Below are 15,897 nucleotides of genomic sequence, written 5' to 3' on the forward strand. Positions count from 1 at the left end.
ACTTAACTGAAACAACCTGAGAAAAACTTGAATTGAAAACAGAATTGTAAGAGAGGGTGGGGTGGGAGGCAGGGGTAGAAAACTTGCTAAAAGTATGTCAGTCCTTATTTTGGAGCACTTTTAGAAAGCCCAGAGTAGTGCCAATGAACATTTCTTACCTAGATTGTCCTAGAAATATTTTTATTCACCATAGGTGCTTTTAGATTGTCGTTGTAGAAGACAAAAAATACTTACTAGGCAACTAAATGCTTTTATTACAAAATTTATCTGGATTTTTACATACTATGGTCATGTTTATTTACATTCACAAAAGTAGTTAACTTGCAAAAAATATATATTAATTAATTTTAAAAACAATAAAAATCCCACTGCAAAGTCAATAAAAATATTATGTTTTGTTATATGTTTGACTTTTTTAAAAATACTTTTTTACATGTTTGACTATGCTGACAAGGTGTTTCTAAGGTGCAAAATCCAGGAAGTAAAGACCTAGGCTTGAAAATACTGTTTGGATTTTTACATCAGAAGCAAAGAATAACAAATATAGTGAGACATTACATCCCTATTTGGCCAACCAATGCTGGGGCTAAAACACTGTTCTGCATGCTCTGTATTAATGCCTGTTAAATATCCCTTCAAGGATGTGGTCACAGTTCTTGGATTGAATTTGCTGCAGTGGATTTGAGAGGCCCTCTGTGTCTCCCACGTGTTTGTGTGGCAAACAGTGATGATCAAGAGGTCACACGCTGGTGAGGACAGTGCCAGGACTCCATTGAAGTACATTCTGGTATGCTGAAAATAACAAGAACACTGATGTGCAACACTGAGAACCATCAAGAACAGTGGACTGAGGTGACAGCCTTCAATTTTGGAAGTTGAGCAGGTTTACAATGATCAAATGCTGCTCCAGCCTCCTTCTCCCCGCTAGCATGACTCGTTTTCATCAATCTCTACGGGGCTTTTCTCTTGGGAAGGAAACAAGGAAGAAGAAAAGCCATTCTCTGCCACAGGTTGCAGTGATGGCAGGCACCTTTCTTGCAAGATTGGCACTTTAGCCAAGTGTAAGTGAGTCTCAAAATAATCCATGGACTCCCCTTCTTGAGTCTCTGCTAAAATCTGGTAGTCCCCAAAACAAATGATGCACTTCCACGGCAGGTCGATTTTGTTTAAGTAACCCAGTTCTGTTTGATCCACAATGAGTTTTGTTTTCTTGCTCATGTTCTTTATCTCAAAGCAATGTTCCGAGCTGTTCAGTTTTCTGTAGAACTGCAATGAAAACTGAACCCGAGAAACACGAGTATCCATCAGGTTGTAGCGGCAGACGTTGGAATCACGGCCAAACTTGGCCATTTCATCTGCCCTGACCTGTTCTCGTTTACAGAAGTTCAAGCAACGAAACATCATTTTGTCTTCTTGGCAGGGATGGTAAAAGGTCATGTGGAGACATGTTACTGTCTCTTCGGTTTCAGCTTCTTCAAAAGAGGTCATGATTAAATGAGCCCTCAGAACTACAAGAAAGAAGTATAATTGCAGCATGAAAACAAAGTGTAGTGCCAAAAAAATTGATCATGACAACCATCGTTTCCCACCACTGTGCCCAAGACTCGTTTGGTGACCACAGCTAAGTGACAGCCTGCTCTGTGCTGAGCTCTTCCCAGCCATCCATCTCACATCTGCTGCAGTGGCTGCACAGCACTGCAGAACTCTGACAGACATCCACGGTGGTAAATCACTGCCAGCTAATTCTTCAGGAGGATCTCACAGGTTGACATGTCTTTGGAAGAAATATGTCACTTAGCAGTGACAGCAAGGTTTACTTCATGGATTTAAAATGGAGGGTTAAGTAGCAGTGTCTGGGCCTGTGTGCTCTGTTTTACAGTGCAGTCCTTTGACTAGAAGATAACCGAGAAACTCCTTTGACAAATGCAGCCTGACTGCAGGCAGTAATATTTCAAGTGTGTATGAAGAACTCTTTTGGCTTTTTAGGGAGAATTTACCTTATTATATGAAACAAAACACAGCATTTAGAAGTGACTGATGTGACAGTATGTAAAATGAATGCAAAAGCTGGAATATCAGCAAAACCTAAGAGAGGAACTGTCAACAGCTCTAAGTATTTCCCCACTGCCTATTGGAAAGTCCCAGCTATCTCCTGCAGAATTACTTAACTAGGCACTAAAAATAACAACTTTTGCTGGGTTTTGGTTTCTGGGTGGTTTGGGTTTGTTCTTTTTAAGCTTCTCACATACAGCACAGATAGGCTTGCTTATGAACTGAATTCTGTTCCAAAGTGAGCAACTGCATCCAAATAAAATCTATGAGACACCTTAGGAAACACTGTGATATGGTCCTCTGTACAGACAAGGTCGATATTTCCCTCCACTGAAACTTAGTCCAAAGAAAGAAAAGCCTCTTGTACTTAAAGTAGGAACCAGAGCTTGAACTCTTAGTTACTCACCAGGAAAACACTGTGAGCAGCCATTTAACTAGAATCATATACTGCTGATGTTTGTTAAATTTCTCCTTCTAGAAGAAGGACTAGCAATAAAGTTCTGCAATAAGCTCCCAACGTGCCACACACCAACCCTGAGCTTTCTCACCAGCTATTCAGTGAATGATGCTAGGAAGCAGCTTACAACTTAATCTTTTTATTTTTTTTATGGGTAGGTGAATCATCACTGCAGTTAAGTGGTTTTTTTAAGGCTAAATTACACTACTGTACGTAAACACCAAACACCACAAATGGTGGTATATCAGCCTGTCACTTTGCACGTGAAACCTCAAAATTGCTTCCTTCTTATACCTTTAACACAGTAACAGTTCTGAGGCAGCAGTTTAGCAACCACTTAAATACTGAAGTAGGCTGCAACAGTGTTTAGGTGATGAGAGAAACAGAAAATTTGAAGTAGCTCTCCAGAGCTCACCTTTAAACAAACTAGGAAATACCATCTGTGCTTTTAACAGAAGTACAGAGAGATGGCAGGCTATTATTCCTTTCCCACCTGTGAGACAAGCTGCTGTGGCATCAGTGTCCATCCCTCCTCCTCCTGGTATGCCTCAGCTCTGGGGAGCTGGACATGGCTCTGTGAGCAGAAGGATGGGCTGTTTCCTTCTGTGCTTCGTTCTGCCCTTTGCTATTTTGCACCACTAAGAGGATGTGAGCTGTTCTATGAGGTCAACTTTGGTTAAAGGGGAAAACCAAGTAATTTCACTTTGTTTGCGGATTGGTCTGTCTCGAGGCTTGGGCTGAATTTTATATTGGTTTCTGAAATACATCAAGACTGGGCAAAACACAGGAAGACAAATAAAGCTATTTTGAGAAACTGGCAGAGTATACAACTGCGTGTCAGATCAATGCAAAATGCTGCCTTTATTAACGTTAACGAATTTTACAGATGGCCACATTTATTAATTAGGGTAGGGGAAGAATGGTCCCCGGTTGCTTCTGCAGCACCCACTGAACCTGCATTTTTGGCAGCTCTCAAGTCCTGCATTTGAGGTTTACTGAGGTTGGACTGAACAAGCTCTCATGCAAATACTGAAGAAGTTTCTATTTACTAGACTGAATTGGAGAGGAAAAAAAGGAAACTTTCTGTAGTTAAAACCATAAGGCAGCCCACTGTTGTCTGTACCTCGAGTCAAACAACTCCTGATCTTACCTCCCTCTCCCTTTTCCCACCATCACCTCCTTCAGCGTGCATCCTTATCCCCGTTCTTAGGGAAGGGAGATGAACGCAGGACTCAGAACGAGGACCCCCTAAGCTGAGAGAAGAACCGCGGGGCTTCTCCTGAGGGCTCAGCAACACGTTCCAAGGCCTCTTAACTCCCAACCTACAGCTTCTTGCTGAGGGAGCTCTGCCAAGGTGCTTCTGCTCATCGAAACACCCGCGAGCCCAGGAAAACCCGCGACGTCCGCCTCGTTAGTGACTTTTGCCTCAAACCACCGTGAACTTGGAAGCGGACGGCGCAGAGCAGGACTCCTTGAGCACACGGACAGCTACCCTTCCTCTTTCCCCAAAATGCCGTGCTGGGGCATTTTGGTATTTTTATATATAGAATCATAGAATCCTAGGGGTTGGAAGGGACCTCGAAAGATCATCCAGTCCAACCCCCCTGCCAGAGCAGGGTCACCTAGAGTACATCACACAGGAACGCATCCAGGTGGGTTTTGAATGTCTCCAGTGAAGGAGACTCTACAACCCCCCTGGGCAGCCTGTTCCAGTGCTCTGTCACTCTTACAGTAAAAAAATTTTTTCGGATATTCACCTTGAACCTCCTATGCTCCAATTTCCACCCATTACCCCTTGTCCTATCACTGGTCATCACTGAGAAGAGCCTAACTCCATCTCCCTGACACTCACCCCTTACATATTTGTAGACATTGATGAGGTCACCCCTCAGCCTCCTTTTCTCCAAACTAAAGAGACCCAGCTCCCTCAGCCTTTCCTCATCAGAGAGATGTTCCACTCCCTTAATCATCTTTGTGGCTCTGCACTGGACTCTTTCCAGCAGTTCCCTGTCCTTCTGGAACTGAGGGGCCCAGAACTGGACACAATACTCCAGATGCGGCCTCACCAATGCAGAATAGAGGGGGAGGAGAACCTCTCTTGACCTACTAACCACACCCTTTCTAATACACCCCAGGATGCCATTGGCCTTCTTGGCCACAAGGGCACATTGCTGGCTCATGGTCATCCTCCTGTCTACCAGGACCCCCAGGTCCCTTTCACCTACACTGCTCTCCAGCAGGTCAGCCCCCAACCTATACTGGGACATCGTGTTGTTCTTCCCCAAATGCAAAACTCTACACTTGCCCTTGTTGAATTTCATCATGTTTCTCCCCGCCCAGCTCTCCAGCCTGTCTAAGTCTCTCTGAATGGCAGCACAGCCTTCTATATATATATATATAAATATAAATAAGCACCCTCTGGGCTGCCTTTATGCGGGAACATCCCCTCCGGCCCGGCCCGGCAGGGGCTGCGTGCGGCGGGGCGGCCAGGCCCGGAGCCGCCGCCATCTCCGGGGCTCCCTGAGGTAAAACCCCGGTCTCCCCGCTCCCAAGAACCCTCCGCACCCCCTCTTTGGGTCTCCCCCTCACCTGCCGCCTTCCGTCCCGCCGGCAGCGGGGCTGGAGCTCGGGCCGGAGGGGTCCGGAGGGTCGGGCTGCTCTGAGCGGCGGCTCCGGGGGCAGCCGTGAGGGAAGGCGGGCCCGGGCGGGAGGGAAAACGGGCGGGCGGGAGAGAGGAGGGGCTGGGCGGGCTGCGAGGTGAATCCCGTGAGGAAAAGGGGGGGTGGGCTGAGCGGCAGGGAGGGGAGGGACCCTCGGGCAGGCTGTGGAGACAGCCCGGGCGGGCTGCGCGGGAAGGCGGGGCCCGCGGTGAGGGCGGGAGCGGAGGGTGAGCTGAGTTGTTGTTGTTTGTTGTTGTTTTCCCGAAAGTTCAGCCAGCTCTCCTTTTATTGTCCCGAAAACCGGGCGCAAGGCGGGGAGGGGGGTGGAGGATGTTAAAAATTACTCGTTAAATTGACTGAGTAATATTCAGGGTTTTATTGATTCATAGCAAGTAGAAAGCGAGCAAAAGCAGCGCTGGGTGACAGGGGAGTCTGCGCTCCACCACTGCCACACGCTTAAAACAAATCACTAGTCTTTTATACTCTTCTTCTTCCGTATTCTTGCACTTCTGCTTTCCTTTAGTGTTGTACTCTGCATTTTCTTCCTCCTGGTAATCCCATATATGGTATGGTTTATATAACATTTTGCTTAATACATACTTATTGGCGGCAAAGCATACATTGTGCAACGCTTATAACAGTTTACTTAGTATATATTTAACAGCGGCAAAGCATACATTGTGCAAAGCTTGACAGTTTCGCATGGGTGTTTCTCTGTTAGTACTTCCCTTTTTCTAACCACAGTATAGGTTGCTTAGTATATATTTAACAGCGGCAAAGCATACATTGTGCAAAGCTTGGCAGTTCCGCATGGGTGTTTCTCTGTTAGTACTTCCCTTTTTCTAACCACAGTATAGGGGTGTTACAAAACTTTTAGTTTATTGATAGTTTAATACACATTATCTGTTTCTAACAATTCCCCCCTTTTTCTTTTTATCCTATGTTATTAAACTATCTCGTCTGCTTCTACAAATCTTTCACAAGCTTCACATCTCCTATCACATCCACAAGGTTGTTTACAATTACATTCGAGATATACATCTTTATAAGTACCACAGGTACAATATGCTTCTGGTAGTTTTTGTGGCACTTGTTGATATTCAGTTCTAGAAGTCAAAATCATTAATTTCGTAATATCAAATCTTTCTTTTACAAATTGTAACACATATTTTATAATACATGGTCCAAATATTAATCCTAATAAAACTAGTATCAATGGTCCAGCCAGAGCAGACAAAAGAGTAGTTAGCCATGGTTTTGCACTAAACCAATTTTCATACCATGTTGTACCGGTCTCTAGATCTTTTTTTACGTTGGTCTAGTCTTTTTCGAAGTTCTGCCATTGAATCTTGGACTACTCCAGTATAATCTATGAATGTGCAACATTCTTCTTGGAGGGCTACACACAATCCTCCTTCCTTGAGGAATAACAGATCTAAACCTCTTCTATTTTGTAAGGCCACTTCAGAGAGAGACTTGACCGAGGTTGACAATTGATTAATTGATTGTTCTATTCTAATTAGATCTTCATTTACTGCTATTTGTAATGCCTGCATTTGTTCACTCTTAATAATTGAGGCTATACCCGTTCCAGCTCCCACACCTCCTGCAATTAGCAAAGTAGCTAAGGAAATTGCAGTAATTGGCTCTCTTTTTTGTCTACTGAGGCCTTTCTCAAAATGATGCATAACATCTTCCATTGAATGGTACATTAAACGTGAAATGATTATTACCTGAACACAAAATTGAGATACATTAAACACTTGCAATGATATACACGGTGTCACCCCAATATCTGAGCACACCCATTTTGCTCCTGTAGCCGGTATTGCCCACTTGTAGGTTTCATTTCTCTTTTGCTTTATTCTTGTCTTATGAATCGTACTATTACAAAATTCTTTATATTGCTCTGGGACAGTACCAATACATTGTCCTCTTCCTGTTACATGCTGTAATGTCATTCCCTTGGTGTCCTGCTTGTCCTCACTCCAAGGACATTCTGAGGGATTTGTTCCGTTTGACCATTTAATTTTATCTGATTGTCCTACTGCTTCATAGTAAGGTGGTCTAACATTAAAACATAACCAACATTCTTTAGTTAAATTTGGCTTGGTGTTGTTCAATGCTAAATAAGACGCTTGCATTATTTCCCACAAGGGGTCTTGAAAGTTTTTATGTGGTGTTATCACTATTTCTGACCTATTTTGTGGATCAGTGTGGTTTCTTAATTCCATAATGGTTGATGAGGGTTTCCATGTACACTGTTAAAGTATAACGTCAATATGACTAGGGTAAGTCCAAAAGAGCGGAGGCCTGGCCAATTATTTGCTACATTACCACTCCTTTCGGGGCGCTTGGTGTGATCCCATCTTAAATTCTGTTCTCCACATTTTTGTACTCCTCTGTCTCGCCCGTCGACTCGGTTGCTTCGAGCCACGGGGATTATCATCTTCTCGACAGCAGGTGTATTCTTCAGGAGAATATTCGGGGATCGTACCATTCCCTTCAAAAATATCACAAAAGAAGTGGATACTTTTCCTTTTACTTAAAAATGGCCATAAATCCCCACTACTTTTGACACCCTTTCTATAAACATATATGATTGGTTCTTATACATGGAAACAAATTCCTCTTCCACATTTAACAATTTTTTTCACAAATAATATACAATTAACGATATCACTAATGCTATTATGATTCCTAAAATACACTATACATAAAAAGGTAAGTTCTCAAACCAAGTCCAAATCATTCAGAGCTTATCACTTTAGTATCAGTTTGGTTTCTCCTGGAGGGCTGATGACCTTCCACTGAGGTGGGGACACAGGTCCTTTTATTCGGCTTGCATGAGTCCAACCACGCTCCGTTGTTCTTACAACAGTTTTTGTGGTAAGCAAAACAAGAAAAGGTCCTTCCCATTTAGGTTTTAAAGTCTCTTCTTTCCATATCCGGATTAGGATCCAATCCCCAGGTTTTATATTATGTATTTTCAAGTCCAATGGAGGTCTTTATACTATCAACCCTCTCTTCCATAATTCTTCCCTATGTTTTGACAATTGTGAAATATATACTTCTAAGGTTTGGTCTTGTACCAAAACATTTTCTTGTGGTTTTTCAATATTATAGGGCATACCATATACCATTTCATACACAAAAATTCCCAAATCAGATCTAGGTCTAGTTCTCAAAATTAATAATGCCATAGGTAAGCATCTTAACCAAGATAATTTTGTTTCAATCATCAATTTGGTTAACACTGTTTTAATTTCCCCATTCAGTCTCTCGACTCTCCCTGAGCTCTGTGGATGCCATGGCGTATGGTAGTCCCATCTTATTCCTAAACATTCCGATAATTCTTTTATAATTTTTGAGGTAAAATGTGGCCCGCGATCTGAGTCTATAACTTCAATCACACCATATCGAGGTATTATGTGTTCGAGCAGCACTTTTGTTACCTGGTTGGCAGTAGCTCTTCCCGTGGGAAAGGCCTTTACATAATGAGTTAAAAGATATCTGTACCTCCCTACCTTGGGAAGTTCAGTAAAGTCAATTTGTATGTTTGAAAAAGGCCTGATTGCTGGGGGTCGCCCTCTCAGTTGTCTTTGCCTACTTCTGTTTCGATTTACTTTTTGACACGTTTCACAAGCTTGTGTTATTGTCTTTGCCACGTTGTATACCCCAATGCAAGAGTATAATTGTTCGAAATGATCAACTAAAGCTTGAGTTCCCCAATGAGTTTTTTTTGATGTATTTTTATCATTATTTTTCTGGCCATTCCTTGGGGTAAAACTTCTCTGCCATCAGGTAACACTTGTTTCCTATTCTGTTCTTTGGTTCCCATAAGACTCAATTTCTCTTTTTCCTTTTTACTAAAGCTAAAGTTTTCTTCATTTAAAGCGTCTGGGGTCTCTTTTACCATTAAAAGGGTGGTAGAATTACCAGCAACTCTTCTGGCTTCTTCATCAGCTACATTATTTCCTCTGATTCTGTAGTTCGTGCCTCTTTGATGATCTTTAACATGAACTACTGCTATTTCAAGTGGACCTCGTAAAGACTTCAAAACTCTTCTTACAAGTTCTTCATGAACTAAACCTTTTCCTTGTGAATTTATAAAACCTCGTTCTTCCCAAATTTTTCCAAATGTATGTACTATCCCATATGCATATTTTGAATCCGTGTATATTGTGCCTATTTTTCCTTTTAATAACTCTAAAGCTCTCCAAAGAGCATATAACTCACATGCCTGGGCTGACCAGCTAGCATTTAAAGGTCCTGAATTCATAACTTTGAATTCTCCATTTTCCAATTTAACAATAGCATACCCAGAAAGCCGTTTCCCTTCTACTACTCTAGATGACCCATCTACAAACAAGATATCCCCTTTTTCCAATTCTTCTTCTTCTAAATCGGGCCTTATTTTACTTTGGCATTCTATTGTTTGTAAGCAATCATGTAGTGTTTTCATGTTATTCTCTCCCTGATATAAAAATTCAGCCGGGTTAGTTGCCCCTACAGTCCTAAGTAACAATTTAGACGATTCAATTAAAATTCCCTCATATTTTAATAATCGACTATCTGTAAGCCATTTTTCTGCCTTTTGCTGCAATACCCCTCTAATGTTATGAGGTGCATATAAAACTATTTCCCCATGGAAAGTGATGCGGTTTGCTTCTTCCAATAATGATGCTGCTGCTACAATAATTTGTATGCATGTTGGCCATCCTCTGCTTACAGGGTCTAATAATTTCGATAAATATGCCACTAGCTTCCTTTTCCCTGCCCATTCCTGGGTCAAAACTCCAAAGGCTGTTCCTCTGTCCGTATTTACAAATAATTGAAAAGGTCTTTTCACATCTGGTAAACTAAGGACTGGTGCTTGACTCAAATCCTTCTTTAAATTCTCAAAGTTCTTTCTATCCTGTAAAGTCCATTTCGGCACATTGTTTTTGGTTAATTGTTCATATAAAAATTTTACTTTTGCACTATAATTCTCTATCCATTGCCTGCAATAGCCAAACAAACCTAAAACCTGCCTTATTTGTCTTTTACTTCTAGGCATTGTCAATTCCAATATTCCTTTAATTCGCTCTGGGTCTATTATTTTTTGTCCTTTAATTAAATAATGGCCTAAATATTTAACTCTTCCTTCTACAAATTGAAGTTTTTCTTCTGACACTCGTAACCCTTTTAATGCTAAAAAGTTAAGCAATTTTATGCTTTCTTCTCTAACTTTTTCCTTTTCACTTTAATCTCTAATTGTAATTCTACTATCAGATCCCGTCCAAGTAAATTAAAATCTGCTTCGGGAACCAACAAGAGTTCACCCACTCCAAATTTGTTTTCTGATTCAAATACTACATCTTTAATTTTATTTACCTTAAAAGGTTCTCCTTTTGCTCCAATAACTTGAACTTTTTCATCAGAAAGTTTGCATCCTTCCGGCAAGTTCCTAATTGTTGATCGTTCTGCCCCTGTGTCTACTAAAAAGGTGAACTCTTGTCTTAGGGGACCTATCTTTAATTTTATCAAGGGCTCTTGGTGACTCCGATCCCCTATAATATAGAGCCCCTGACTATCCTATTCTGCCTTTATCAATTCCTCATCTCGAATTCGCTCTCAGCAGTTTTTCTTAATATGTCCCTTCTTGCCACAGTAAAAACAACTTCCCTGTTCTTTTCGTTCTACATTCTCTGGCCGCCCTTTTTTATCCCTTAATCCCCCTGGACGTCCTCTCCTATCTTCTCTAACTGCCACAATCATCATCTTTACCTGTCGTTTAGTACTCTCTTCCTCTCTCCTTACATATACTTTCTGAGCTTCTCTCAACAGCTCATCCAAACCTCTATCCTGCCAATCTTCCAATTTTTCAAGCTTTTTTTCTAATATCCTCCCAAGATTTAGCCACAAAATGAGTTTTTAATACAGCCTGTCCCAAAGGGCTGTGTGGGTCTGCTCCAGAATACAGCTGCAGAGCTTTCCTCAACCTTTCTAACCATTCGGTGGGACTTTCATCTTTTTTCTGTCTTTCGTTAAAGGCTTTGCTAATGTTCTGTCCACGGGGTACTGCTTCCCGAATGCCTTGGATGACTATAGTTCTTAAATCCCCCATATGGACTCTGTGCTCCGGATTTTGATTGTCCCAATTTGGGTTCTGGAGAGGCCATTTGATGTCGGCTTGTGGCCCTTGGGCATGTCGGGCATCCCATAGTCTCATTCCTGCCCGTCTAATCATGTCTCTTTCTTCAGCGGTAAACAGCTGACTTAATATAGAGCTCATTTCTGTCCATGTGTATAAGCTGGGTTCCAAAAACTGATCTAACCTTTCGGCTACACCCAATGGGTCATCTAATAAATTCCCCATTTCAGTCCTCTTAAATTCCCTTAAATCTCCCGAATTTAGGGGAACAGATACATATCCTATTCCAGGTTGGGGTCCTCCCATAGGAACCTCCCTTAGGGGATACACTTGAGCCTGATCTCTTTGACTCCTGGTTTTCCTCCTAGCTGGAGGGGTTATATGATCTGCAATATTAGGCGCATCTGGCACTACTGGAGGTGGTGGTGGTACTGGTGCCGGTGCCGGAGGAACATATGGGGGTAGATTTAATAAAAGTTCCTCCTCTTTTTCTTCTCTCTCCTTCTTTTCTTTTAAATAAAATAAGAAGGTCTGAGGCTTTTCTACCCAAATTGCTGCATATGCACTCTCCTCTGGATTAAATGGATTCTTACCATTCACCCAGGAATTCAATTGTTGTTTTACCCAATTTTCATCCGACCCATAAACAGGCCAGGTAACTCCTTTCTTTATTTTCTTCCCTCCCCATTTCTTAATACAATATTCTATCATCTTTTCTTTAGTTTTCCCTGCTGTTCCAGGAAAATACCTCCAATTATTTAACATGAATGAAAGAGGGGTATCCTTGGGGACCTTCCCCATGGGGTTCAAAAGCTTGCTTCCTTCTGCCCCCATCTTCTGGAATATCGTCACACACACTCACTCTCGCTCCCCTCGTTCCTAGCCCAGTCCCTCGCGGGAGTTGGGAAACGTAGTACTAAAGGGTCCACACTCACTTGGTTCAGTATGTCGAACCTCTCAGTCGTTATATTCCAGGAATCCCGACCCCGCCCGAACGGAACACCTTTTTATACTTACGCAATCCTGCGTCTTCGTCCGGACTTTAGTGCACCAAAGATTAAGGGATCGTTTCCGGTCTCAATTGCTCGCTTTCTAGAATTTAGGTTCGTCGAAGTGGGCAAAAGTGGTCCACTGACCCCGGGGGCCGAGAAACACTCGGGGCGCCTCCCCAGGGGATGGTAGAGCACTAATTTCCCATCCGAGTCACGGCACCAATTTGTTAAAAATTACTCGTTAAATTGACTGAGTAATATTCAGGGTTTTATTGATTCATAGCAAGTAGAAAGCGAGCAAAAGCAGCGCTGGGTGACAGGGGAGTCTGCGCTCCACCACTGCCACACGCTTAAAACAAATCACTAGTCTTTTATACTCTTCTTCTTCCGTATTCTTGCACTTCTGCTTTCCTTTAGTGTTGTACTCTGCATTTTCTTCCTCCTGGTAATCCCATATATGGTATGGTTTATATAACATTTTGCTTAATACATACTTATTGGCGGCAAAGCATACATTGTGCAACGCTTATAACAGTTTACTTAGTATATATTTAACAGCGGCAAAGCATACATTGTGCAAAGCTTGACAGTTTCGCATGGGTGTTTCTCTGTTAGTACTTCCCTTTTTCTAACCACAGTATAGGTTGCTTAGTATATATTTAACAGCGGCAAAGCATACATTGTGCAAAGCTTGGCAGTTCCGCATGGGTGTTTCTCTGTTAGTACTTCCCTTTTTCTAACCACAGTATAGGGGTGTTACAAAACTTTTAGTTTATTGATAGTTTAATACACATTATCTGTTTCTAACAGAGGAGGAGTATAGTCTCAGGTCTGTCGGTTTTTACCTGGAGGTGGAAAAATCCTGTGCTCTTCAGGAGCTTACTCAGTCACGGCGAGGTCGAGGGCGTGATCCGGAGCTTTCAGGCCCAGTTTTCAGACGATGTGATTTGGGTTTCACCCCCTACCTTTAATAAGCAGCACGTTATCAGTGTAACAGTTGCCTGATGATATTCTTAAATGGAGCATTTGAGAGTACTCAGGTACTTACTTCAAGCAACTCTGCCTTTAGGGAAAAAAAAACGCCTCATCTTTCCTTGGCTGCTGATCTCAGCTGAACCGAAAACTTCCAAGTTTACTAGAAATCCTGAGGCAACCCGGCCAGCTGGTAGGAAAAAAAAATAAATAGCAATTCTCTCTCTCCTTCACTCAGCCGCTTCATTCTTCTCCTCCAGCACGGTTATTCCCAAGCACAGAAGAGGCAGAGCCCAGGAAAAAAAGCCTGTTTCACCTCAGTCTGTGTTACTGGTGCTTGTACAGTGTCATGACAAGCCAGGTGTTGTGCCTTGGTAAGTACTGTAGGCTTGATTGCTGTAGCACAGGTGGTGAAATACTGTGTTGGTTCATATAAACTATTTTTCATTTGTGCCCTCCTTCTGTTTATTCAACCATTATTCATGGGTTGATAATTCCCTTTGTAGTTCTTGTAGAGTAGCTTTTGTCTGTACACAGGCTAATATGTCTGCTGCATATGCCCTTTTCCCCTTACATCGGGGGGGGAAAAAAAAGGGGGAGGGTTAGACTGTGTTTTGCAAGAAGTCACATTGAAAAGCAGAGAAAGAAAACAGATTCTTCCAAGTTTCTTTCCTGAGAAGGCCATTCCCGCAGCAGGCCGGGCTGGGCATGTGTGCTCACACAAAAACACTTTGCTGCCTTCTGGGAAAGCCCGAGTTGTGCAAGTCTCCTATTGATTGCATCTCTTGATGGTTGTAATTCCTGTCAGCCCTTTGGTTCCGGAAACAACCTGCGTCCTGGGCCACGAGAGAGCCTTTCTGATAGGATTCTCTCAGTACTTGTACCTACTGAGGTATGTAAGTACCATTCCTTTTTTTTTTTTTGGGTAGAATTCTGTAGCCTCGTATTACCTACACATTCCTTATTAGTTTATGTTTAAATATAGCTCTATGATTTCAAAGAGGAGAGGACAGGAAGTGGCTTTACTGCTTCTCTCTTTTGTAATTTTCCAGCTGGTTGAAATGCTGCCAGCTTCATGAGGACAACTCTGGGTTTGTCCTGGATGAGAAAAAAGAGAAAATTCATGTTCTCTGTGCTTCTAAGTTTTTGGGGTCATCTTCCTGCTGAAATGGTTATGTGGCTTAGTAGAGTTCATTCCTGTATTACAAGAATTTCTTATTTATTTATTTATTTATTTATTTATTTATTTATTTTGTAATTGAAATGTCTTTGGTCAAAAGTGAAACTGCAAATAAATAAGTAAAGCTTTGTAGGGCTGAGCTGTAGTGTGTGGTGAGCCAACGGCTGGGACTTGGGCCAGGGAAGCTGATGTCAACATTAACCTCATAGCTCGTGCTGCTCTCCTGTTGTGTGTTTGTTGTCTGCACAACCCCCTCCTCCCCTGGGGTTGTGATTTTCCTCAGGTGTGCTTTCCTTTCAGGAGGGTGAACCTTCGCTGGTGTCTCTGGAGCTATCAAACAGATAATCAAGGTGCCAGTAGCCCACAGCATTCCCTTGGATTACAAAGCTGGCACAGCATGGAGTAGGAAAACAAAAATGGAGCAGAACCACCCTGTCCTTTCTAGTTGGCTGGTTGTCAGACACCTGTATTTTTTGACTTGCCAGGCCCTAGAGTGGAGGAAGGCCTAGGAAGAGTCATGCTCCTTACTTTAAATAGATGTTCCCTGCTTACCTATGCCCAGTGTGGCTTCTCTGTGTAATTATGGGTGGCATATTATTGATGCTAGCCATTTGGGCTAATTAAGTATTTGTAATGTGTAGGCTGAAAGGCTCAGGTGGCTTTGACTTGGCTGTGGTGGTGTATTTTTTGTTCTAACAATAATTCACAAGGCTTTGGATAGCTCCAGAGCCTAAACAGGCAGATCTGGAAAACAAAAAAATACTGAGAACCCTTACATTGCTTTCAGTCATGATTGGCTTTAAAAATCTGAGTTTCAGTGAGGGAAAATTGGATACTTTCTCTTTCTGGCATGTTCCTGGTAGGTGAGGAGGAATTTGGATGTCTGTGTTCCAGCTAATTCCTTCTGAATGACTCAAAGTGAAACTTTCCTTCCCGAGTATCTTCCCGGTTCTGTAACACAAAGTAAGAAACCTTACCAGAACATCCCTGGGGGCTTTTCAAGTGCTTTGGGACATGGTGCAGTTGGCATGACTGTTAGTGGTCTGCCTGGCTGGTCACAAGCTGGGAACACTGTGATCATATTTCTCAGAAACTCAGGAATCATGTCCTTTATAGTTCTGTCTCTCTTATTGCATAAAGGCCATTCCATGGACATTTGAGGCAAGATACAAGATCAGCAGTAGTCTGGACCAGTCTGAAACTTTCTATTTCTCACTGTCCTTGCCTCCTAAAGCCAGATTTGACCTGTGCTTATCAAAACTGCCAGTGTAGTGCTTGGGTTTGTTAGCTATGTGGCAGGATGGACGCAGGTCTAAAGGGTTATTGCACTTGTAAATGTGTAAATAGAATTTCCTTGGTTTTCTGGTGGCCTTTTTTCTTTGTTACTGACTTTCCCACTCACTGGTACAGCTTCTCAGTGCTGCTGTTGCTGCATAAGCAGTGTGCTT

At 42.4% G+C, this 15,897-nt stretch overlaps 2 protein-coding genes across 2 annotated transcripts in view; one reads left to right on the forward strand and one right to left on the reverse strand.

Annotated features, from left to right (window-relative positions):
• Positions 1-234: 234 nt before the first annotated feature.
• Positions 235-5,236, reverse strand: TIFA (TRAF interacting protein with forkhead associated domain). Its single transcript, XM_051616573.1, has 2 exons — positions 5,099-5,236; positions 235-1,508 (listed from the first exon to the last, which is right to left on the reverse strand). The coding sequence occupies exon 2, from the start codon at positions 1,486-1,488 to the stop codon at positions 925-927; it is 564 nt and encodes a 187-aa protein (XP_051472533.1). The 5' UTR covers positions 1,489-1,508; positions 5,099-5,236; the 3' UTR covers positions 235-924.
• ALPK1 (alpha kinase 1) overlaps positions 5,020-15,897 on the forward strand; it is a 57,670-nt gene continuing 46,792 nt past the window's right edge. Inside the window, exon 1 of the mRNA XM_051616569.1 lies at positions 5,020-5,034. The gene's annotated coding sequence lies outside the window, so the exon portion shown is untranslated. The remainder of the gene's footprint in view (positions 5,035-15,897) is intronic.

The sequence above is a fragment of the Apus apus genome, chromosome 4 (assembly GCF_020740795.1).
Source record: "Apus apus isolate bApuApu2 chromosome 4, bApuApu2.pri.cur, whole genome shotgun sequence".
Classification (NCBI taxonomy): Eukaryota; Metazoa; Chordata; class Aves; order Apodiformes; family Apodidae; genus Apus; species Apus apus.

Coding starts and splice junctions, on each gene's coding strand:
- TIFA (XM_051616573.1), bottom strand. CDS start 1,488: ATGACCTCTTTTGAAGAAGCTGAAACCGAAGAGACAGTAACATGTCTC.